Here is a 24,114-nt window from a genome sequence, read left to right as displayed (position 1 = left end):
AGTTACAGTCTTGTTTTTACCATTAGGTCTATACTAGTAATTCAGCTTTATTAGGTATTTAGACCAAGGAAACTTCACAAAAATGACAAATTAAACTGCTAATTACTCTCTTTTCACATCCTTTGGTATATTCTTTCAGTCCCATGTATATAGGCTGATTAAATTTTGCACAACGTAAGAAAATCATTAGATAGTAAAGAAAATATTTCTAATATGCCTATATTTATTTTTTGAAAGGCTAAAGTTAATCAAAGTGCTAAATAAAAGTTTGTTAATTAGTAAATAGGTTAAAAGGTCATTACCATACATTTGAGACATTTGGAAAAAAATATATAATTGGGGCGGATATAGATTGAAATAATTAATATCACTAAAACCCATAAACTACAAATAACAAAAATTTAATAATTCACCACTATGTATAAACTATTTATTTAGAAAAGACATTGTCGTATATTATAATTCAGCACTATATATAAACTAGGGTGAGGACACGCAGTCGGACAAAAATAACAAATAAGAAGATGTTTTCGTGGGTGGAGGGAGCATAAAAATTTCGATACATATATATCATTAATAAATAATTATATTTTAAATATAGCAATTATTTTAAAATAGTGCAAGCGCAAAACTAATTCATGTAATATATGATACAAAATTATTAACTTATAATCATAATTTATTTAAATCCTAATTGGAATACATGTGTCATCTTTTAATTAGTGATGTGCACATGGCGTCAACAATGTTGAGGCATTTGTGTGGATCAATACAATTTAAAAATAATATTGCAGCGGCGTTGATATGATGGTGGAGACCCTCAATCAACCACTCTCACTTTAACAATTCCGCCTTTAGATTCTTCTACAACTCGAAATCAAGTGGTGGCGAGTATATACAAAATAAAAAATTTTAATTAAATTTAATAATTTACGACGGATTTAACAACGACGGATATATACAAAATAAAAAAAATTGTATATTTTTATAAATAAAAAGTTCTCGACGGATTTGGGATAGATTTACGACAACACTAAACTCACGTCATTAATCCGTCAAGAACACCACAATTTTTCTCGACGGGATGTTCCTGCCGTTAATTTTCATAGTTAAGTCCACGTTTGGTTGGTTGTTTTTCGAGGTTGGAAAGTGATTTAATTAATTGAATCAATTATTTGTTGTTTGGTTTGGGTAATGAGTTAACAATTACCCTTGCTTGAGGGTAACTCAATCACCCAATTTGTTACCCCTCAAAAAAGAGGGGAAACAAAAAAAAGGGAATCCCTTACTAATGATTCTTTTTTATTGTTAAACCAAACACTTAATAAAAGTAATAGTTATTATTTTATAGAGTTTATTAATTTCTTTGAGTTTATTATTTTAGAGAGGTTTTACTATAGTTATAGAATTAAATAGACCAAATTGCTAATTAAAAATTTAAATATAATAAATATTAATATAAGGTTTGGTTCAAATATAAACTCTATCTTACAGTGAAAATTAGATCCTATAAACAAACACATAAAATACGTGAACAAGAGATAGTCAAATCGTGAACAAAATGTTCACGTGTATACAAGATTCGATCATCTTTGTTCATGTATTTTATGTATTACAATTGTTCACAACTTGATTATCTCTTGTTCACATATTTTATGTGTTTGTTCATAGGATCTAGTCTTCACCGTAAGATAGAGTTTACACTTGATCCTTCCACTATTAATATATCTATATTTTTTTGTTTTGATCAAATAAATTAAAGCAAAGTTGATTCGAACCAGCTGTGATCATTTCCAACGCGCTTGAATGTTGTATTGAATGTTTCTGAAATTGTATCAAAACCACTCCTCCGAGAGGTAAGCAGAGAGCTCAGATCTATCATTTGTTTCATCTCTATTTGCTTATTATAATTCCTTCTTCTTCTTCTTCTTCGTTTCTTTCTTAGGCGATTTCTACCACCGGTTTTTATTCCGGGTTAATTGCAGTTGACTTTAAGCTTCATTTTGGAGTAAAATTGGATAGCTAACTCGTATTCTGAGCTGATAATTTGGGTATGGCGGCTTATGGTGCGGCGGCTTCTCTCAAGAATACGATTCAGCGTATTCTACAATCTTCTCGCATTTCTCTCGTTTCTCACTCTCCACAAATCTTACAGCCTGTCTACGACGAGATGGGTCGCTTGCAGAAAGTTCTACTCAAATTGGATGAGACCAGCTGCAGCAAGATCAGGACGGAGGTGAATGCTTTGGATGAACGAATCAAAGAGGCAGTTTGGGAATTCGAAGATTTACTCGAATCCCATATCTTGCCTCAGATTCTTCCTCAACTCGAAAGCGAGAGAGACAACTTGTCATTCTCTGTAGATCTGCAGGGTTTGCAACACCATGTTGATTGCTTGTTCGAGATGGTGAAGATGATGGAGGAAGAGTACATCATTGAAATGGAGAATATGGCTGAAGAAGAAGGCGAGCCTATTTCCTCAAGAATCGATTTTGGTGGAATCAAGTCAAAGATGGTTGGATTATCTGATTATATTGAAAAAGCAAGAGATTATCTTCTTCAAGAAAACAACGACCTTTCGATTGTTGGAATGGCGGGTGTTGGAAAGACAACTCTTGCTAAACATATTTTTGAAGATTCATCAATTCGGAGCCATTTTGAGTTACGAGCATGGGTCAAAGTGGGCAGAAAATGCGAGTTCAATGAACTATTACGATGCATTCTAGCTCAAGTGGTTGCCCAAAGAGATGATGACGATGAGGCAGAATTAGTTGGAATCTTGGAAGAAAGATTGAGCGGCAAGAATTGTCTCATCGTGTTGGATGATGTTTGGGAGGTACAAGCAATAAATAGCTTGACAAGTTGCTTGCAAGAAGATATTATTGTTGGAAGCATTCGATTCTTGGTGACAAGTAGACAACAAGGATTCACGGGGGTGTTCCAAAGAGTGCGCTTGTTGAATCTAAAAGAAAGCAAGAAATTACTTGGTGAGAAAGTGTTTGGTGAAGAGGGTTTCCCTCTTCAACTTGAGGAACTAGGAGAGAAGATTGCCAAGAAATGTGAAGGTCTTCCTCTTATGATAGTGACGGTTGCAGAGCTCCTATCAAAAGCCGACAAGACCCCAGAATACTGGACTGAGGTACTCAAACAACATAGTTCAGTCTTCGTGGAAGCATATACTCAAATATCAGAGGTACTTTTCCCAAGTTATGACTACTTACCCCAACAATTTAAAATGTTTTTTCTCTATATGGGAACATTCTGTCAATCTACTGATATGATCCATCCACACATTCTCGAAAATCTGTTGAGTGCTGAGGGGTTTCTTGAACGGATTGGAGAAGAAAGTTTTGAAGATTTTTTTGCGGAATGCTTGAGATGTCTTTGTTTTTGGTATCATCTTGTTCTCAACACAACAAATATTTTTTCAACGTCTAAAGAGTATCGCGTGCATTCTTGCTGGCAACACTTGTGTAAGGTAGAAGGCAGTAGGATCAAGTTTATGCATGTCTTACAAAGTTGTGATGATGCTATAAAAGACCAGCGTCGATTGTGTGCGCATTGGAATACTTTATTTTGCTTGAAACAAGTGTATAATTCGATAAAAAGTGATTGTGCATCCACTACCCGTTCTCTCCTTTGTTATGGTCCTTATCACCCATATCCAGTGCCAATACATGCCATGGGTTTCAAGTTGCTCAGAGTACTTGATGCTCTTCGTGTCCGATTTTACCATTTCCCAATTGCAATTTTGAAACTAGTTTATCTGCGGTACCTTTTCCTATGTTGCAACGGGGAGTTCCCTCCTGCCATATCCAACCTTTTTCACCTGAAATTCTTGATTATTGAACGTCATATGAGCATTAAAAAGTGTGGAGTTCAGTCATATATGCCTGTGCAAATTTGGGACATGCAAGAACTAGAGTATCTTGTGATACCGGGAAGGGACCTACCAACTCCTAATACTGATGATGCTACCTTGAACAAACTCACCTCACTTCTTTGTGTGAGTGCAAAAAGTTGTACAAGGGAAGTTCTCGAAAGAATTCCTAATTTACAGAGATTAGTGATTTATGTGGAGTTGAAGCCTTATGATGATGATGTTGAAACCAACCCATTGAGCGGCTTAAGTTATATATCACAGCTCCAGAATTTGATCGTACTTAGTTATGTGATCCCGAATCCCGAGATAAAACATGTGTTTAATACTATTCCTCTTTCAATGTTTCCATCATGTCTCACAATGTTAGTTTTGAGTGGGTTGGGGTATCCTTGGAAGTACATGAATGACATTGGTTTGCTGCTGCCGAATCTCATGAAACTCGTGTTACTATGTTATGCCTTTCGAGGCCCAGAGTGGGAAATAGAATCAGGGAGTTTCTTGAAACTTCGAGAACTTGAAATCGAAGACACCGACTTGGTGCAATGGAGACCTCAATGTGGAAGCTTCCCAGAGCTTGATGTTGTAATCATGAGTCATTGCTACAAATTACAACAACTCAATTGGTCGTTTGATCATTCTCAGATCAAACATATTGGATTAGTTGACTGCAATCCTTTAGCTGTCGCTTGTGCCAATCAATTAAAAGACAAGTTTTCATTTAAACTTGTCGTGAAATCTTCTTTTTGAGCTCAAGTCACTCTGCAACTTGCCATACAGGTTAGTCTTTCTACTCTGCAATATACATCACTGTCTTAATGTGTTTGAAGTTGTCCATCTATAAATTTTCAGGTCAATGAGAGAGACGAAGGAGCCGCGTTATCCCGGATATTGTATTGCCACGTCGTCGTGTGAATTTAAGGATTGTGACTTGTATTGGATTGTGCTAAATTTTTGTATGTTGGATTTGTGGAAAACATTAGTCCCTTGTTCAATTCAAGGATTGTAATCTTTCTGTGTTATGCATGATTTTCACTTTGTTTTGATATTAGCTTTGTATTTCAATGGAAGCGCTCATCAATATGAATTGCTGAGAGAATATTTGTTGTGATGAAATTCCTGATGAGCTTATTTCCAATACTATGTTATTTTTGAGAACTCATGTTGCTGTTGTCTTCTTTCTATTATTTTGATTTCTTTGAGGAATAGTTTACAATTTCTTTCAAATTTAAAAGCTATGTAAACTCATTCCTGGGATGAGTTGAACAGTTCATAAAAATTTATTTTAGTGGGAATAAGTGACATTCAAAATTTTCCATTGTATAAAGGTCAAATAAATAACTGTAGGAGTTGTGAGGTTAAAAATCTTGTAGGTTTAGCTATGAAGTAAATCTGATAAGAGCTCTTGCTGTCAAAGAGAAAAGAATTGATTAATTGTCATTAATTAATAAAAATATCTTAAGCATTTATCAACTAACATATGAATTAACATGAACCAATTGGGCTTCTCCATATAATAAACAAAATTTGGGCCCAATACAAACTATGGCCCAACTCCTTTATTCGTCTTTACATTAAAAAGTTAATACGTCAAAAATCCATCATTTAAATCTCACGCCAAATTATGTTAACAATCTAAGAGCAATTTTAATAGTATCTGATATGGATCTTAAATTTTATACTTTGACAAAACTTTTTATTTCATGTCAAAATAATTTAGATTGAGAACACTATTTGTAAATGTAGTATTGAATGATTAATTTAGATTCAATGGCTCGGGTTGCAATAATATAGTATTGAATGATTAATTTATTTAAATCCTAATTGGAATACTAGACTATTCGTCCAATGCAAATGTACATATGGAATTGATATGTTTGGGCTACAGCCCATATAATTATATATGGGCCCTATTGGGGTGGGTTTTACTTACGAATAAAAATAGTGAAAACCGTTTTCTTTAATTTAAAGTAATTGGCACAAACGAACCAATGTCATTCATGTAATTTATAATCAAAATTTACTAATTTATAATTATAATTTATTTAAATCCTAATTGTAATGCTAGATTTTTCGTCCAATGCAAAAACGTACACATGGAACTGTTTAGCTTGGGCTAGGCTCCATATAATTATATATAGGATATTTTATTATTAGCTTTATAGGGGTGCGTTTTCTTTTACGAAAACTAATGGAAACCATGTGTTTTCACACTTTTTTTCATTCTTTTTTACATGATTTATAAAGTGAATAATTTTCTTTAATGAGTGATTACAATTTTCCATTCTTTTTCACACGTAGTGGATCAACCACTCTCACTTTAACAATTGCACCTTCAAATTCCTTATCCTGTTTCAGACCTTAAAAGTATGAGTCTTTTAAAATCCATATATATAGGTATTCAATCCAGATTTTCCAAAGTCTTTTAAAGTCTTTTAAAAGTTTGTGACTGCTATTGTGCTTTAATTGCTGGCAAATTTGTATGAGTAAAAAGTGAAAGATACTAAGCTGTAGGCATTGATGGTGGTTTCTTTAATCAATACATGACTTTGTGGAGAGCCTCAACCACTCATTTTATCAATTGCACCTTCAAACCTTCTACCACCACCACCACCACCACCACAAACTCATATTTCAATCAAGTTATGGCTGCTTATGGTGCAGCGGCTTCTCTCAAGAATACGATTCTGCGTATTCTACAATCGTCTCGCATTTCTCTCGTTTCTCACTCTCCACAAATCTTGCAACCTGCCTACGACCAGATGGATGAGTTGCAGAAATTTCTGCGATTATTGGACAAGACCAGCTGCAGCAAGATGAGGACGGAGGTGAATGCTTTGGATGAACTCATAAAAGAGGCAGTTTGGGAATTCGAAGATTTACTCGAATCCCATCTCTTACCTCAGATTCTTCAACAACTCGAAAGCACATCGGGTGGTGAGAGAGACAACTTGTCCTTCTCTGTAGATCTGCAGAGTCTGCAACACTGTGTTGATTCTTTCACTGTGATGATGAAAATAATGGAATTGGGGTACCTCATTAAAATGAAGAATATGGCTGAAGAAGAAGGCGAGCCTATTTCCTCAAGAATTGATTTTGGTGGAATCAACTCAAAGATGGTTGGATTATCTGATGAATTTCAAAATATGGTTGAGTGTTCTGAAAATTTTCCATTGTATAAAGGTCAAATAAATAACTGTAGGAGTTGTGAGGTTAAAATTCTTGTTGGTTTAGCTATGAAGTAAATCTGATAAGAGCTCTTGCTGTCAAAGAGAAAAGAATTGATTAATTGTCATTAATTAATAAAAATATCTTAAGCATTTATCAACGGACATATGAATTAACATGGACTAATTGGGCTTCTCCATATAATAAACAAAATTTCGGCCCAATACAAAAACTAAGGCCCAACTCCATTAGTCCTCTTTAAAATTTTGCCTAACTATTAAAAGTGATCAAATTCAACTCAATTTCTTTGAGGCCCACCTGTAGATTTACATTTAGATTCAATGGCTCGGGTTGCAATAATATAGTATTGAATAATAATATTCAAAAAATTAATAAAATTTTAGTTCTCTCCAAGATTTGAATTCACGTAAAAAAAATTCTCCCTCCAAATAAACATCAGCCATATGATACATTAAATCAATACCTACAAATCAATCTGAAATCTCATCATATATATATATATATATATATATATATATATATATATGAGGGATTTCATTTGAACCATTCTCTCAAATAGCAGGGCAAATTGTTTTTTCAGACTTGCCAGGACAAATTTTAAAAAATTCGGCATAAGTAGGACAAATTGAGCCCGAAAAAATAATTTGTCCTGCAAGTATACGTTCGAAAAAGTTTGTCCTACATTTGCACTATGAATAATTACGTACACATATGTATGCGTATGTTGGCCTAGCGGTAGGTGGTTAATGCCTAAGATCTTAAGTCTTGAGTTCGAGTCCACCATGACGCAAATTTCTTTATTTATTTATTTATGTAATTCATCAAAAAAAAATGCATACATATGCAATTGATTCTTAATAATAAAAGTAATATGAAGCTACCACCGCATGCCAAGATACTTTTATATTGGTATAGATATGAGACATTTTAGGATTAGCTTTATCGGAGTTCGTTTTATTTGACGAAAAGTAGTGGAAACCATATACTATTTGTAAACTTTTTTCATTCTTTTCACATGATTTTTAAAGTGAGCATTCAACGATGCAGGATACATGATGTTGATCTTTAATCTGTGATGTGCTGCATGTCCACACAGCTTTAATGTCGATGCATCATTACAATTTATCATCAATCACTTTAAGAATTGCACCTTCAAAATCCTTATCCTTCCACCGCCTACCGCCGTTGCCACCACCACCACCACCACCACCACAATCATATTTCAATCAAGTGATGGCGGCTTATGGTGCGGCGACTTCTCTCAAGAATACGATTCAGCGTATTCTACAATCGTCTCGCATTTCTCTCGTTTCCCACTCTCCACAAATCTTACAACCTGCCTACAACCGGATGGATATGTTGCAGAAATTTCTGCTAGGATTGGATGTCACGAGCTGCAGCAAGAGCAGGAAGAAGGTGAATGCTTTGGATGAACGAATAAAAGAGGCAGTTTGGGAATTTGAAGATTTACTCGAATCCCATGTCTTACCCCAGATTCTTCCACAACTCGAAAGCGAGAGACGCAACTTGTCTTTCTCTGTAGATCTGCAGAGTCTGCAACACCATGTTGATTGCTTCGTCGAGATGGTGAAGATGATGATGGAGGAGTACTTGTTTGAACTGCGGAATCTGGCTGAAGAAGAAGGCGAGCCTATTTCCTCCAGAATTGATTCTGGTGGAATGATCAAGTCAAAGATGGTTGGATTATCTGATGAATTTGAGAAAGCAAGAGATGATCTTCTGAAAGGTAAAAACTATTCCATTATTGGGATGGCGGGCGTTGGAAAGACAACTCTTGCCAAACATATATTTGAAGATCCATCAATTCAGAGGCATTTTGAGTTTCGAGCATGGGTCAAAGTGGGCAGAAAATGCAAGTTCAATGAACTATTACGGTGCCTTCTAGCTCAAGTGGATCCCAACGCTTATGAAATGCTTGCCCAAGGAGATGATGACAAGGAGGAGTTAATTGGATTCCTCAAAAAGAGATTGAAAGACAAGAATTGTCTGATCGTGTTGGATGATGTTTGGGAGGTACAAGCAATAAATCGCTTACGAGTATTGGTGGTAGAGAATATTTGTGGAAGTATTCGAGTCTTACTTACAAGTAGAAGAAATATAGTAACTATAATGAGTGGGTGTGAAAGATTGGACTTGTTGAATCTTAAAGAAAGTATGGAATTACTTGGAATGAAGGTGTTTGGTGAAGAGGGTTTTCCTCTTCAACTTGAGAAGCTGGGAGAGAAGATTGCCATAAAATGTGAAGGGCTTCCTCTTATGATAGTCACAGTTGCAGAGCTCCTATCGAAAGCGGACAAGACCCCAGAATACTGGACTGAGGTACTCAAACAACGTAGTTCAGTCTTCTTGGATGCATACAATCAAATATTAGAGGTACTTTTCCCAAGCTATGACTACTTACCCCAACATTTGAAAATGCTTTTTCTCTATATGGGAGCTTTCCCTCCATATATTGATATGATCAATCCACGCATGCTCAACGATCTGTTGACTGCAGAGGGGTTTTTTGAATCGATTGGAGAAGAAAATTTTGAAGATTTTTTCTATACAAGCTTGAAAGATCTTTCTATGCAGTATCATCTTGTTCTCAAAACAACAAATTCTTCAACATATCGCATGCTTTCCTGCTGGCAGCACTTGTGTAAGGTAGAAGCTAGTAGGATCAAGTTTTTGCATGTCTTACAAAGTTGTGATGATGTTATAAAAGACCAACGCCGCTTGTGTGCCCATTGGAATAATTTATTTGGTTTCAAACAAGTGTATGACTTGATAAAAAGTGATTGTGCACCCACTGCCCGATCTCTCCTTTGTCATGGTCCTTATCACCAATATCCGATCCCAATACATGCCATGGGTTTCAAGTTGCTCAGGGTACTATATGCTCTTAATGTTAGATTTTACCATATCCCAATTGAAATTCTGAAACTAGTTTGTCTGCGGTACCTTGCCCTAAATTACAACGGGGAGCTCCCTCCTTCCATATCCAACCTTTTTCACCTTCAATTTTTGATTATCCAAAGATATATGAGCATTAAAAAGCGTGGAGTTCAGATATATGTTCCTGTGCAAATTTGGGACATGCAAGAACTAGAGTGTATTGGTGTATGGGGAAGGGACCTACCAACCCCTAATACCGATGATGCTAACTTGAACAAACTCACCACACTTCTTGGTGTGAGTGCAAACAGTTGTACAAGGGAAGTTCTCAAAAGAATTCCTAATTTAAAGCATTTAGAAATTGAAGCGGAGTTGAAGCCTTATGATAATGATGATGATGAAACCAGCCCATTGAGTTGCTTGAGTTATATATCACAACTCCAGAATTTGGTCGCACTTAGATATAGCATAAAGAATCCCGAGATAAAGCATGAGTTTAAGACTATTCCTCTTTCAATGTTCCCATCAAGTCTCACAATGTTAAATTTGAGTGGGTTGGGGTATCCTTGGAAGTACATGAATGACATTGGTTCGCTGCTGCCAAATCTCGAGTTTCTCACATTAGAATCCTATGCCTTTCGAGGCCCGGAGTGGGAAATAGAATCGGGGAGTTTCTTGAAACTTATTCAACTTGAAATTGAAGACACCGATTTGGTGCAATGGAGACCTCAACGCGGAAGCTTCCCAGTGCTCTGTGAATTAATCATGAAGCATTGCTACAAACTACAACAATTCGATTGGCCGTACGATCATTCTTGGATCAATCGTATTGTATTAGTTGATTGCAATCCTTCAGCTGTGGCTTGTGCCAATCAATTAAAAGACAAGTTTTCCTTTGAACTTATGGTCGAGTCTTCTTTTTGACCTAACTAGTTAGTCTTCTGAATTTTGCAATATCACATCTTAATGTTTATGTTATAGTCATAATGTTTGAGATTGTCCATCTATCAATTTTCAGGCTTATGAGATAGAAGAAGGGGTCAAGCTGCATTATCCCATAATTTTCAATTGTTGTATTACTACATTGTCGTATGAATTTAGGGATTGTGACTTGTATTGGATTTTGTGAGTCAAGGGATTTTTTAGGACAATAACTTATGTTGATTTGAAAATTAGGACAAAAACTTTTGGACTTGTAAAAATAGGACACTAGTTTTTTTTTTTCAGAGTAAAATAGGACACTAATTAATAAGCGTCGTAAAAATAGGACATTTCTCGGCCGATAATTGGCCAAAAAATGTCCTGCGGATGCAACACTTATTAATTAGTGTCCTATTTTACTCTAAAAAAAAATTAGTGTCCTATTTTTACAAGTTCGAAAGTTATTGTCCTAATTTCCAAATCAATCTAAGTTACTGTCCTAAAAAACTCTCGAACTCGGATTTTGTTGAGGATTTTTAAACCCGAGTGTTGGATTTGCGTGAAAACGTTAGTCCCTTATTCAATTCAAGGATTGTAATTTTTCTGTGCATGATTTTCACTTTGTTTTGATATTGTGCGTAATCATTGATGTGTTTTATAATAGCTTAAAAGTTTAAGATTCTGGCAATATACTAATTAATTTTTGGCTTGATATGAATTGGTGAAGGAAAATTTGTTGAGATGTCCCAGCTCATGATGAGTATTTGTTGGCTTTGATCATTTTTAATCTCATGCCAAATTAACAATCTAAGAGTAATTTTAATTCACATTCTAATGTAATTGCATTTAATTTAATATTGCAATTTGCAAAGTATAATAATCGAGTAACTTGATTTTAAATTGAATCATCGTAATTAAAAAAAAATACTATAGATTGAAATAATTAATATCACTAAACATAAAGAATCACACATGCAAACATAAATAAAGTATAAAGAATAAACAAGATCTCACAAAATAATCTTGCTAGTGCTTCCTTAATTATTGCTGAAAAATAAATTAACTAGAACTCATAATAAAATAAAACAAGAAAAAAAAATGAAGAACAATGAAAAAAAAAAGTAACTAAAAAAACAATGAAGAAGAAGAAGAAGAAGAACTTGTAGTAGGAACGGCGTCGCGATCGGGTGGTTATGAAGCTGATGAGAGCTTGCCACCAGGCTTTGAATATATGAAGCCTAAAATTCTCAAGTTGCCTCAAAAAACCTTAACCAAATGGAGATGCCCCTCCAAGAGTAAGTCCAATTCCATTTCTTGTCATTCTATAAATACTTGTCAATATATGTGCGATTTCATGTATCTATCAGTCATATATTATCTTTAATGTCAAAGCATCTGTCTCGATCAATACAATTTAAAAACAATAGTATATGGCGTTGAAGAGCTGATCACTTTGTGGAGAGGCTTAACCACTCTCATTTAACAACTCCTCCTGCTTCAGACCTTCTACCACCACAATCATATTTCAACCAAGCCAATGGCGGCTTATGGTGCAGCCACTTCTCTCAAGAATACGATCCGGCGTATTCTACAATCATCTCGCATCTTGCTCGTTTCCCACTCTCCACAAATCTTACAACCTGCCTACGACGAGGTGGATCGCTTGCAGAAAGATCTGCTAAAACTGGACGACACCAGCTGCAGCAAGATCAGGACGAAGGTGAATGCTGCGGATGAACGAATCAAAGAGGCAGTTTGGGAATTCGAAGATTTACTCGAATCCCATATCTTACATCAGATTCTTCCACAACTCGAAAGCGAGAGAGATCACTTGTCATTCTTTGTAGATCTGCAGAATCTGCAATACCATGTTGATTGCTTCGTCATGACGGTGAAGATGATGAAGGCGGAGTACACGAAAGAAATGAAGAATATGCCTGAAGAAGAAGGAGAGTCTATTCCCTCAAGAATTGATTTTGGTGGAATGATCGAGTCAGAGATGGTTGGATTGTCTGATGAATTTGAAAAAGCCAGAGACTACCTTCTTGAAGAAAATAACAATCTACCCTATTCGATTATTGGGATGGCGGGCGTTGGAAAGACAACTCTTGCTGAACATATTTTTGAAGATCCATCAATTCGGAGCCATTTTGAGTTTCGAGCATGGGTCAAAGTGGGTAGGAAATGGGAATCCGATGAACTATTACGATGTGTTCTAGCTCAAGTAGATCCCAAGGCTTACCAAATGCTCACACAAGCAGATGATGATGAGGAGGACTTAGTTGGACTCTTGAAACAAAGATTAAAGGATAAGAAATGTCTCATTGTGTTGGATGATGTTTGGGACATAGAAGTAGCAGATCGCTTGATGAATTGCTTGCAAGAAGAGAATATTGTTGGAAACATTCGATTCTTTCTTACAAGTAGACAACAAATAGTATACACGGACGATGGGTATGGAAGAGTAGGCTTGTTGAATGAAAAAGAAAGTAAGAAATTACTAGGTAAGAAGGTGTTTGGTGAAGAGGGTTTCCCACCTCAACTTGAGGAACTGGGAGAGGAGATTGCGTGGAAATGTGAAGGTCTTCCTCTTATGATAGTCATGGTTGCAGAGCTCCTATCTAAAGCCGACAAGACCCCTGAATACTGGACTGAGGTACTCAAACAACATAGTTCAGTCTTCCTGGAAGCATATAATCAAATATCAGAGGTACTTTTCCCAAGCTATGACTACTTACCCCAACATTTAAAAATGTTTTTTCTCTATATGGGAGCATTCCCTCCATATATTGATATGATCCGTCCATCCAAGCTCTTCGATCTATTGAGAGCTGAGGGGTTTCTTGAACCAATTGGAGAAAAAAGTTTTGAAGATTTTTTCAATACATGCTTGGATAAGCTTTCTATATGGTATCATCTTATTCTCAACACAACAGATTCTTTGTCTCCGTTTAGAAACTATCGCATGCATTCTTGCTGGCAGCATTTTTGTAGGGAAGAAGCTAGTAGGATCAAGTTTCTGCATGTGTTACAAAGTTGTGATGATGTTATAAAAGAGCAACGCCGCTTGTGTGCCCATCGAACCAGCTTATTTAGCTTCAAACAAGTGTATGATTCGATAAAAAGTGATTGTGCATCCACTGCCCGTTCTCTCCTTTGTTATGGTCCTTATCACCCGTATCCAATCCCAATACATGCCATGGGTTTCAAGTTGCTCAGGGTACTACATGCTGTTGAAGTCCGATTTTACCATATCCCAGTTGAAATTTTGAAACTAGTTTGTCTGTGGTACCTTTCCCTAACTTGCAATGGGGAACTCCCTCCTTCCATATCAAACCTTTTTCACCTTCAATTCTTGATTATCGATTCACATATAACCATTAAAAAGCATGGAGTTCAGTCATATTTGCCTGTGCAAATTTGGGAGATGCAAGAACTAGTGTGTATTGATGTGTGCGGCAGGGACCTACCAACCCCGAATACTGATGATGCTACCTTGAATAAACTCATCGGACTTTACGGTGTGAGTGCAATCAGTTGTACAAGGGAAGTTCTCAAAAGAATTCTTAATCTAAAGGAATTAAGAATTGAAGTGGAGTTGAAGCCTTATGATGATGATGATGAAAGCAAATCATTGAGTTATATCTCTCAACTCCAGAATTTGGAAGGACTTCAATATTGGGTCAACAATCCCGTGATAAAGTATGAGTATAATACGATTCCACTTTCAATGTTTCCATCAAGTCTCACAGTGTTACAATTGAGGGGGTTGGGGTGTCCTTGGAAGTTGATGAATGACATTGGTTCGCTGCTGCCAAATCTCGGCTTTCTCATATTAGAATCCTATGCCTTTCGAGGCCCAGAGTGGGAAATAAAATCAGGGGGTTTTTTGAAACTTATTCACCTTCAAATTGAAGACACCGATTTGATGCAATGGAAACCTCAACGTGGAAGCTTCCCCGAGCTTAAAGTTCTAATCATGAAGCATTGCTACAAATTACAACAACTCAATTGGCCGTATGATCATTTTCGGATCAAACGTATTGGATTAGTTGACTGCAATCCTTTAGCTGTCGCTTGTGCCAATCAATTAAAAGACAAGTTTTCCTTTGAACTTATCGTGGAATCTTCTTTTTGAGCTCAAGTCACTCTACAACTTGCCTAACATGTTAGTCTTCCGAATTTTGCAATATCACATCTTAATGTTTATGTTATAGTCACAATGTTTGAGATTTGTCATCTATCAATTTTCAGGCTTATGAGATAGAAGAAGGGGTCAAGCTGCATTATCCCATAATTTTCAATTGTTGTATTGCTACATTGTCGTATGAATTTAAGGATTGTGACTTGTATTGGATTTTGTTGAGGATTTTTAAACCCGAGTGTTGGATTTGCGTGAAAACATTAGTCCCTTATTCAATTCAAGGATTGTAATTTTTCTGTGCATGATTTTCACTTTGTTTTGATATTGTGCGTAATCAGTTGATGTGTTTTGTAATAGCTTAAAAGTTTAAGATTCTGGCAATATACTAATTAATTTTTGGCTTGATATGAATTGGTGAGGGAAAATTTGTTGAGATGTCCAAATTAACAATCTAAGAGCAATTTTAATTCACATAATAATGTAATTGCATTTAATTTAATATTGCAATTTGTAAAGTATAATAATCGAGTAACTTGATTTTAAATTGAATCATCGTAACTTCTCTTTTCGGAATAAAAAAATACTATAGCTAGATTGAAATAATTAATATCACTAAACATAAAGAATCACACATGCAAACATAAATAAAGTAGTATAAAGAATAAACTAGATCTCAAAAAATAATCTTGCTGGTGCTTCCTTAATTATTGCCGAAAAATAAATTAACTAGAACTCATAATAAAATAAAACAAGAAAAAAAAATGAAGAACAATGAAAAAAAAAAGTAACTAAAAAAACAATGAAAAGAAGAAGAAGTAGAAGAAGAAAAAGAAGAAGAACTTGTAGTGGGAACGGCGTCGCGATCGGGTGGTTATGAAGCTGATGAGAGCTTGCCACCAGGCTTTTTATGAAGCCTAAAATTCTCAAGTTGCCTCAAAAAACCTTCCCCAAATGGAGATGCCCCTCCAAGAGTAAGTCCAATTCCATTTCTTGTCATTCTATAAATACTTGTCAATATATGTGCTTGAAACAAAGATTAAAGGATAAAAAATGTCTCATTGTGTTGGATGATGTTTGGGACACAGAAGTAGCAGATAGCTTGATGAATTACTTGCAAGAAGAGAATATTCTTAGAAGCATTCGATTCCTACTTACAAGTAGACAACAAATAGTATACGCGGGCGATGGGTACGGAAGAGTAGGCTTGTTGAATGAAAAAGAAAGTAAGGAATTACTTGGTAAGAAAGTGTTTGGTGAAGAAGGTTTCCCTCCTCAACTTGAGGAACTAGGAGAGGAGATTGCGTGGAGATGTGAAGGTCTTCCTCTTATGATAGTCACGGTTGCAGAGCTCCTATCAAAAGCCGACAAGACCCCAAAATACTGGACTGAGGTACTTAAACAACACAGTTCAGTCTTCATGGATGCATATAATCAAATATCAAAGGTACTTTTTCCAAGTTATGACTACTTACCCCAATATCTAAAAATGATTTTTCTCTATATGGGAGCATTTCGTCCATATATTGATATGATCAGACCATCCATGCTCAAGAATTTGTTCAATGCTGAGGGGTTTCTTGAACTTTTTGGAGAAAAAAGTTTTGGAGATTTTTTCAATATATGCTTGGATAAGCTCTCTTTGCAGTATCATCTTATTCTCGACACAACAGGTTCATTGTCTGTGTTTAGAAAGTATCGCATGCATTCTTGCTGGCAGCACTTGTGTAAGGTGGAAGCTAGTAGGATCAAGTTTATGCATGTCTTACAAAGTTGTGATGATGTTATAAAAGACCAACGGCGCTTGTGTGCCCATTCCAACTCTTTATTTGGGTTCAAACAAGTGTATGATTCGATAAAAAGTGATTGTGCATCCACTGCTCGTTCTCTCCTTTGTTTTGGTCATTATCACCCATATCCACTGCCAATACATGCCATGGGTTTCAAGTTGCTCAGGGTACTATTTGCTCTTGATGTCCGATTTTACCATATCCCAATTGAAATTTTGAAACTAGTTTGTTTGCGGTATATTTCTCTAACTTACAATGGGGACCTCCCTCCTTCCATATCCAACTTTTTTCAACTTCAAGTCTTGGTTATTGCAAGACATATGAGCATTAAAAAGCGTGGAGTTCAGTCATATATGCCTGTACAAATTTGGGACATGCAAGAATTAGAACATCTTGATATTTGGGGAAGCGACCTACCAACCCCTAATACTGATGATGCTACCTTGAACAAACTCATCTCACTTGATGGTGTGAGTGCAAATAGTTGTACAAGGGAAGTTCTCAAAAGAATTCCTAATTTAAAGCATTTAGGAATTGATGTGGAGTTGAAGCCGTATGATGATGATGAAACCAACCCATTGAGTTGCTTGAGTTATATATCACAACTCCAGAACTTGGACTCACTTGGATATGGCATCAGGAATCCTGAGACAAAGTATGAGTTTAATACTATTCATCTTTCAATGTTTCCATCAAGTCTCACAATGTTATATTTGAGTGGGTTGGGGTATCCTTGGAAGTACATGAATGACATTGGTTTGGTGCTTCCAAATCTCTCGACTCTCGTATTATAATCTTATGCCTTTCAAGGCCGAGAGTGGGAAATAAAATCAGGGGGTTTTTTGAAACTTATTCACCTTCAAATTGAAGACACCGATTTGGTGCAATGGAGACCTCAACGTGGAAGCTTCCCGGTGCTTGAAGTTCTAATCATGAAGCATTGCTACAAATTGCAACAACTCGATTGGCCGAATGATCATTCTCTGATCAAACGTATTGGATTAGTTGACTGCAATCATTTAGCTGTCGCTTGTGCCAATCAATTAAAAGATAAGTTTCCATTTGAACTTGTCGTCGAATCTTCGTTTTGAGCTCAAGTTACTCTGCAACTTGCCATACACAGGTTAGTCTTTCTACTTTAAATTAATTCATGTCACAATAAGCTTCATTAATTTAAATTAGTGTTAGTTTTTCTGTGTTATGTATGATTTTCATTTTGTTTTGATATTGTGTGTAATCAGTTTATTTGTGTTTTTAATTAATAACTCAAAAACTTCAGATTCTGGCAATGTACAAATTAATTTCTGGCCTCGCATTTCAAATTTATGAGATCTCTTAGTAGAAACTCATCAATATGAACATTTGTTGAGTATTTGGATGAGCTTATTTCCAATACTCTTGTTATTTGCTTTCTTCTTATGTTACTTTTATTTCTTTGAGGAAGAAAAGTAATCAATTGAAGATGCTGATGCTATTCCAGTTTGAAGCATTGGATGTTTGGCGGGAAAGCCACGTCTGACTCTCTCTGAGTCACCCATCGACGGGAGGGTTTCTATCGCACTGTGGGTGGAATTCGACTGTAGAGACTCTAGACTTGTTTTCAACAGCAATTTATGACTGATCAGTTTTACTCTTTTTGGTGATTAGTATGAATTTGTAGCACAAGTAGTTGATCGTGTGTAGCAACTTCTAAACGTTTTATGATTTATTACTATAGATAAAGGTGTTAAGTGTTTCATATCCGAATATCACACTAGCTTGCAAACACACTTAGATGAATAGAAACATGAAATACATGACAAAAAATAAAATAAGAGAAACCAGTATGGGATATTACTTGATCCAACACCAACTTCAAAGACCGAACTATATAGTAAGATTCGAGACTTGTTCGTTTATATGTTGTTTCGATTATCAACCTTAATATATATACTAGTGACCGAATAGTAAAAATAGAACCGTAACTTATCAATATTTTCAGAAAGAGGACTATATATTACGAAATTTGAAAATAAGGACTATATGCTACGGAATTTGAAAATGAGGACTATAGCTTTCATCACGGTCTGAAATAGGAGTATAAATGTAAAAAATGAAAGTTATAGTCCTCATTTTCAAATTCCGTAACATATAGTCCTTATTTTCAAATTTTATAATATATAGTCATCTTTCTGAAAATATTGAAAGTTACAGTCTTGTTTTTACCATTAGGTCTATACTAGTAATTCAGCTTTATTAGGTATTTAGACCAAGGAAACTTCACAAAAATGACAAATTAAACTGCTAATTACTCTCTTTTCACATCCTTTGGTATATTCTTTCAGTCCCATGTATATAGGCTGATTAAATTTTGCACAACGTAAGAAAATCATTAGAGTAAAGAAAATATTTCTAATATGCCTATATTTATTTTTTGAAAGGCTAAAGTTAATCAAAGTGCTAAACAAAAGTTTGTTAATTAGTAAATAGGTTAAAAGGTCATCACCATACATTTGAGACATTTGGAAAAAAATATATAATTGGGGCGGATATAGATTGAAATAATTAATATCACTAAAACCCAGAAACTACAAATAACAAAAATTTAATAATTCACCACTATGTATAAACTATTTATTTAGAAAAGACATTGTTGTATATTATAATTCAGCACTATATATAAACTAGGGTGAGGACACGCAGTCGGACAAAAATAACAAATAAGAAGATGTTTTCGTGGGTGGAGGGAGCATAAAAATTTCGATACATATATATCATTAATAAATAATTATATTTTAAATATAGCAATTATTTTAAAATAGTGCAAGCGCAAAACTAATTCATGTAATATATGATACAAAATTGTTAACTTATAATCATAATTTATTTAAATCCTAATTGGAATACATGTGTCATCTTTTAATTAGTGATGTGCACATGGCGTCAACAATGTTGAGGCATTTGTGTGGATCAATACAATTTAAAAATAATATAGCAGCGGCGTTGATATGATGGTGGAGACCCTCAATCAACCACTCTTACTTTAACAATTCCACCTTTAGATTCTTCTACAACTCGAAACCAAGTGATGGCGAGTATATACAAAATAAAATTTTTTAATTAAATTTAATAATTTACGACGGATTAACAACGACGGATATATACAAAATAAAAAAATAGTATATTTTTATAAATAAAAAGTTCTCGACGGATTTGGGATAGATTTACGACAACACTAAACTCACGTCATTAATAATCCGTCAAGAACGCCACAATTTTTCTCGACGGGATGTTCCTGCCGTTAATTTTCATTGTTAAGTCCACGTTTGGTTGGTTGTTTTTCAAGGTTGGAAAGTGATTTAATTAATTGAATCAATTATTTGTTGTTTGGTTTGGGTAATGATTTAACAATTACCTTTGTTTGAGGGTAACTCAATCACCCAATTTGTTATCCCTCAAAAAAGAGGGGAAACAAAAGAAAGGGAATCCCTTACCAATGATTCTTTTTTATTGTTAAATCAAACACTTAATAAAAGTAATAGTTATTGTTTTATAGAGTTTATTAATTTCTTTGAGTATTATTATTTTAGAGAGGTTTCCCACTCTCCACAAATCTTACAGCCTGTCTACGACGAGATGGATCGCTTGCAGAAAGTTCTACTCAAATTGGATGACACCAGCTGCAGCAAGATCAGGACGGAGGTGAATGCTTTGGATGAACGAATCAAAGAGGCAGTTTGGGAATTCGAAGATTTACTTGAATCCCATATCTTGCCTCAGATTCTTCCTCAACTCGAAAGCGAGAGAGACAACTTGTCATTCTCTGTAGATCTGCAGGGTCTGCAACACCATGTTGATTGCTTGGTCGAGATGGTGAAGATGATGGAGGAAGAGTACATCATTGAAATGGAGAATATGGCTGAAGAAGAAGGTGAGCCTATTTCCTCAAGAATTGATTTTGGTGGAATCAACTCAAAGATGGTTGGATTATCTGAAGAATTTCAAAAAGCCAGAGATAATCTTCTTGAAGATAAAGACTATTCGATTATTGGGATGGCAGGCGTTGGAAAGTCAACTCTTGCTAAACATATTTTTGAAGATCCATCGATTCGGAGCCATTTTGACTTTCGAGCATGGGTCAAAGTGGGCAGGAAATGCGAGCCCAATGAACTATTACGCTGCATTCTAGCTCAAGTGGATCCCAACGCTTACCGAAGAATGCTTGCCCAAGGAGATGACCATGATGTGGAATTAGTTGGACTATTGAAAGAAAAATTGCATGATAAGAAATGTCTCATCGTGTTGGATGATGTTTGGGAGGTACAAGCAATAAATCGCATGACAAATTGCTTGGAAGAAGAGAATACTCTTGGAGGGATTCAGTTCTTACTTACAAGTAGACAAAATATGACGTTTCAGCATAGGGGCATAAGAATGAGCTTGTTGAATGAAGAAGAAAGTAAGAAATTACTTGGTGAGAAGGTGTTTGGTGAGAAGGTGTTTAGTGAAGACGGTTTCCCTCTCCAACTTGAGGAACTGGGAGAGAAGATTGCCAAGAAATGTGAAGGTCTTCCTCTTATGATAGTCACAGTAGCAGAGCTCCTATCAAAAGCCGACAAGACCCCAGAATACTGGACTGAGGTAGCCTACAAACAACACAACTCACTTTTCGAGGACGCATATAATCAAGTTTCAGAGGTATTTTTCCCAAGCTATGACTATTTACCCCAACATTTAAAAATGTTTTTCCTCTATATGGGATCTTTCCCTCCATATATTGATCAGAGTCCAGTCGCGATCAATAATCTGTCAAGAGTTGAGGGCTTTCTTGAACTGAATTTTGAAAATAGTTTTGAAGATTTCTTGGAAAAGCTTTCTAAGCGGTATCATCTTGTTCTCGACACAGAAAATTTGTGGTATTTGAATAGACGGTGTTGCGTGCATTCTTGTTGGCAGCACTTGTGTAAGGTAGAAGCTAGTAGGATCAAGTTTCTACATGTCTTACGGGGTTGTGATGATGTTATAAAAGACAAGCGTCGATTGTGTGCGCATTACAACAATTTATTTTGCTTCAAACAAGTGTATGATTCGATAAAAAGTGATTGTGCATCCACTGCCCGTTCTCTCCTTTGTCATGATCCTTATCTGCCATATCCAATCCCAATACAAGCCATGGGTTTCAAGTTGCTCAGGGTACTATTTGCTCTTCCAGTTCGATTTTACCATATCCCAATCGAAATTTTGAAACTTGTTTATTTGCGATACCTTGCCCTATCTTGCAACGGGGAGCTTCCTCCTTCCATATCCAACCTTTTTCACCTTCAATTCTTGATTATCAATCCGCATATGAAGATTAAAAAGCGTGGAGTTCAGTCTTATATGCCTGTGCAAATTTGGGACATGCAAGAACTAGAGCATCTTGAGATTTGGGGAAAGGATCTACCAACCCCTAACAATACTGATGATGCTACCTTGAACAAACTCATCACACTTCATGGTGTGAGCGCAAATAGTTGTACAAGAGAAGTTCTCAAAAGAATTCCTAATTTAACGCATTTAGGAATTAATGTGGAGTTGAAGCCTTATGATGATGAAGATGAAACCAACCCATTGAGTTGCTTGGGTTATATCTCCCAACTCCAAAATCTGGAGGAACTTGAATATTGGGTTATTTATCCCGAGATAAAGTATGAGTGTAATACGATTCCTCTTTCAATGTTTCCATCAAGTCTCAAGGTGTTATGGTTGTCCGGGTTAGGGGGGTATCCTTGGAATTACATGAATGACATTGGTTCACTGCTGCCGAATCTCGAGATTCTCACATTAACAGACTATGCATTTCGAGGCCCAGAGTGGGACATAACACCAGGGAGTTTTTTGAAACTTATTGAACTTCGAATTGAAGACATCGATTTGGTGCGATGGAGGCCTCAACGTGGAAGCTTCCCGATGCTTCGTAGACTAAGCATGAGTCATTGCTACAAATTACAACAGCTCGATTGGCCGTATGACCACTCTTGGATAGAAATCATTGATTTACGCGAGTGCAATCCTTTAGCTGTTGCTTGTGCCAATGAATTAAAAGACAAGTTTTCCTTTTACCTTTTCGTCGAATCTTCTTTTTGAGGTCAAGTGACTCTGCGACTTGCCTAACAGGTTAGTCTTACTGCTTTGCAATATTACGTCTTAATGTTTATGTTATAGTCACAGTGTTTGAGATTGTCCATCTATCGATTTTCAGGCAAATGAAAGAGCCGATGGAAGGATTTTGTCGATGATTATGAAAACCTGAGTGATGAATTGTGTTTGTAACCAAAATAGTATGAAAGTTGGATTAGTGTGAAAACATGTTTTGCAACTAAGTGAAGGGTACGTCGTCGTTTTGCAGTTGAGGCTACCTTATGTTGCTTCTGAATCGAGAGTTGCTTCACCTGCCGCAGGTGAGTCTCTAGCTGCTCTCTGCGTTGGATTTTTTTAATTTAAGAATTACTGCTTCACGGGCACCTCACAGTCGCTTCAAGGTCACATCATATATTGTAGGTATGAATCGCCTTACTGGTGAGGAATTGCAGCTAGACGGATCCAACTCGCGTGGAGACGCAGAAAGAAGCAAACGCATATAGATTCATTGGAGTAACGGATTCTAGCCAACTGAAAGGATCTTCGATGCACGATCTCCTTCCTCGTTGGATAGCGTGTTTGTGCTCGTAAAATGAGGTTCCTCTTTTCCACTCTGCAGAAGCCATTGTGTAGATGATGCTAACTCATATAAACTGCTCTTAATTTTAGATCGAGTTATAGAAATCAAGATTTTGATTTGTTTGGACACAAATATTTTGTGTAATCAGTTAATGTGTTTTTGTAATAGCTTAAAAACATCAGATTCTGGAACAATAAGCTTATAAGTAGTTGAAGCTTATAAATCTCTAAAATAAAATTAGTCAAGCATCTTCTAAAGATAATGAAGTGCAGCCTAGTTGATAAGACGTTTTTCCTTTGACCAATGGGTTGGGAGTTCCAATCACAAATGGGGGAAATGGGGAACTTATTATTGATCCACAACTAATAACTTTTTTCAATTGACGTTTGGTTAAGCTTATAAATTCTTTAAAACATTTTATAAGCTGTTGTTTATTATAATTCATCACTATATATAAACTACTAGGGTGAGGTTACGCAGACGGACAAAAATAACAAATAAGACAGATGTTTTCGTGGAAGGAGGGAGCATTAAAATTTCGATACCTATATATATCATTAATAAATAATTAAATTGTAAATATAACAATTATTTTAAAATAACATTTATTTTTAGG

General features: G+C 35.8%; 2 protein-coding genes across 7 annotated transcripts; both read left to right on the top strand.

Annotated features, from left to right (window-relative positions):
- Positions 1-1,745: 1,745 nt before the first annotated feature.
- On the top strand, positions 1,746-4,926 carry LOC131026604 (putative late blight resistance protein homolog R1A-10). 2 transcript variants are annotated; one of them, XM_057956514.1, is made up of 3 exons: positions 1,746-1,856; positions 1,946-4,660; positions 4,733-4,926. In XM_057956514.1, the coding sequence occupies exon 2, from the start codon at positions 2,054-2,056 to the stop codon at positions 4,628-4,630; it is 2,577 nt and encodes an 858-aa protein (XP_057812497.1). In that variant the 5' UTR covers positions 1,746-1,856; positions 1,946-2,053; the 3' UTR covers positions 4,631-4,660; positions 4,733-4,926. The 2 variants fall into 2 exon arrangements, with proteins under 2 accessions (XP_057812497.1, XP_057812496.1); XM_057956513.1 differs by having other exon boundaries at positions 1,946-4,926.
- A 1,558-nt stretch (positions 4,927-6,484) lies between these two features.
- LOC131026584 (putative late blight resistance protein homolog R1B-17) lies at positions 6,485-23,743 on the top strand. Of its 5 annotated transcripts, none has more exons than XM_057956481.1 (4): positions 7,939-8,377; positions 20,393-21,496; positions 23,187-23,238; positions 23,320-23,743. In XM_057956481.1, exons 1-4 carry the CDS (start codon positions 8,171-8,173, stop codon positions 23,358-23,360), a joined length of 1,404 nt encoding a protein of 467 aa, XP_057812464.1. In that variant the 5' UTR covers positions 7,939-8,170; the 3' UTR covers positions 23,361-23,743. The 5 variants fall into 5 exon arrangements, 4 of the variants coding, with proteins under 4 accessions (XP_057812462.1, XP_057812464.1, XP_057812463.1 ...); XM_057956480.1 differs by having other exon boundaries at positions 7,940-8,377; positions 23,339-23,743; XR_009102346.1 differs by having other exon boundaries at positions 7,945-8,377; positions 20,393-22,954; positions 23,040-23,238; positions 23,320-23,416.
- Positions 23,744-24,114: the final 371 nt, after the last annotated feature.

This window comes from Salvia miltiorrhiza, chromosome 5, assembly GCF_028751815.1.
Source record: "Salvia miltiorrhiza cultivar Shanhuang (shh) chromosome 5, IMPLAD_Smil_shh, whole genome shotgun sequence".
NCBI lineage: Eukaryota > Viridiplantae > Streptophyta > Magnoliopsida > Lamiales > Lamiaceae > Salvia > Salvia miltiorrhiza.
This window is presented reverse-complemented; position numbering and strand designations above follow the sequence as displayed.

What these genes read in the sequence shown, in the direction of transcription:
- LOC131026604 (XM_057956514.1), top strand. Translation starts at nt 2,054, where the DNA reads ATGGCGGCTTATGGTGCGGCGGCTTCTCTCAAGAATACGATTCAGCGT.
- LOC131026584 (XM_057956477.1), top strand. Translation starts at nt 8,171, where the DNA reads ATGTCGATGCATCATTACAATTTATCATCAATCACTTTAAGAATTGCA. An exon ending in AATCGTCTCGCATTTCTCTC is followed by an intron (nt 8,378 to 20,392) that starts GTTTCCCACTCT and finishes TATTTTAGAGAG; the next exon opens with GTTTCCCACTCTCCACAAAT.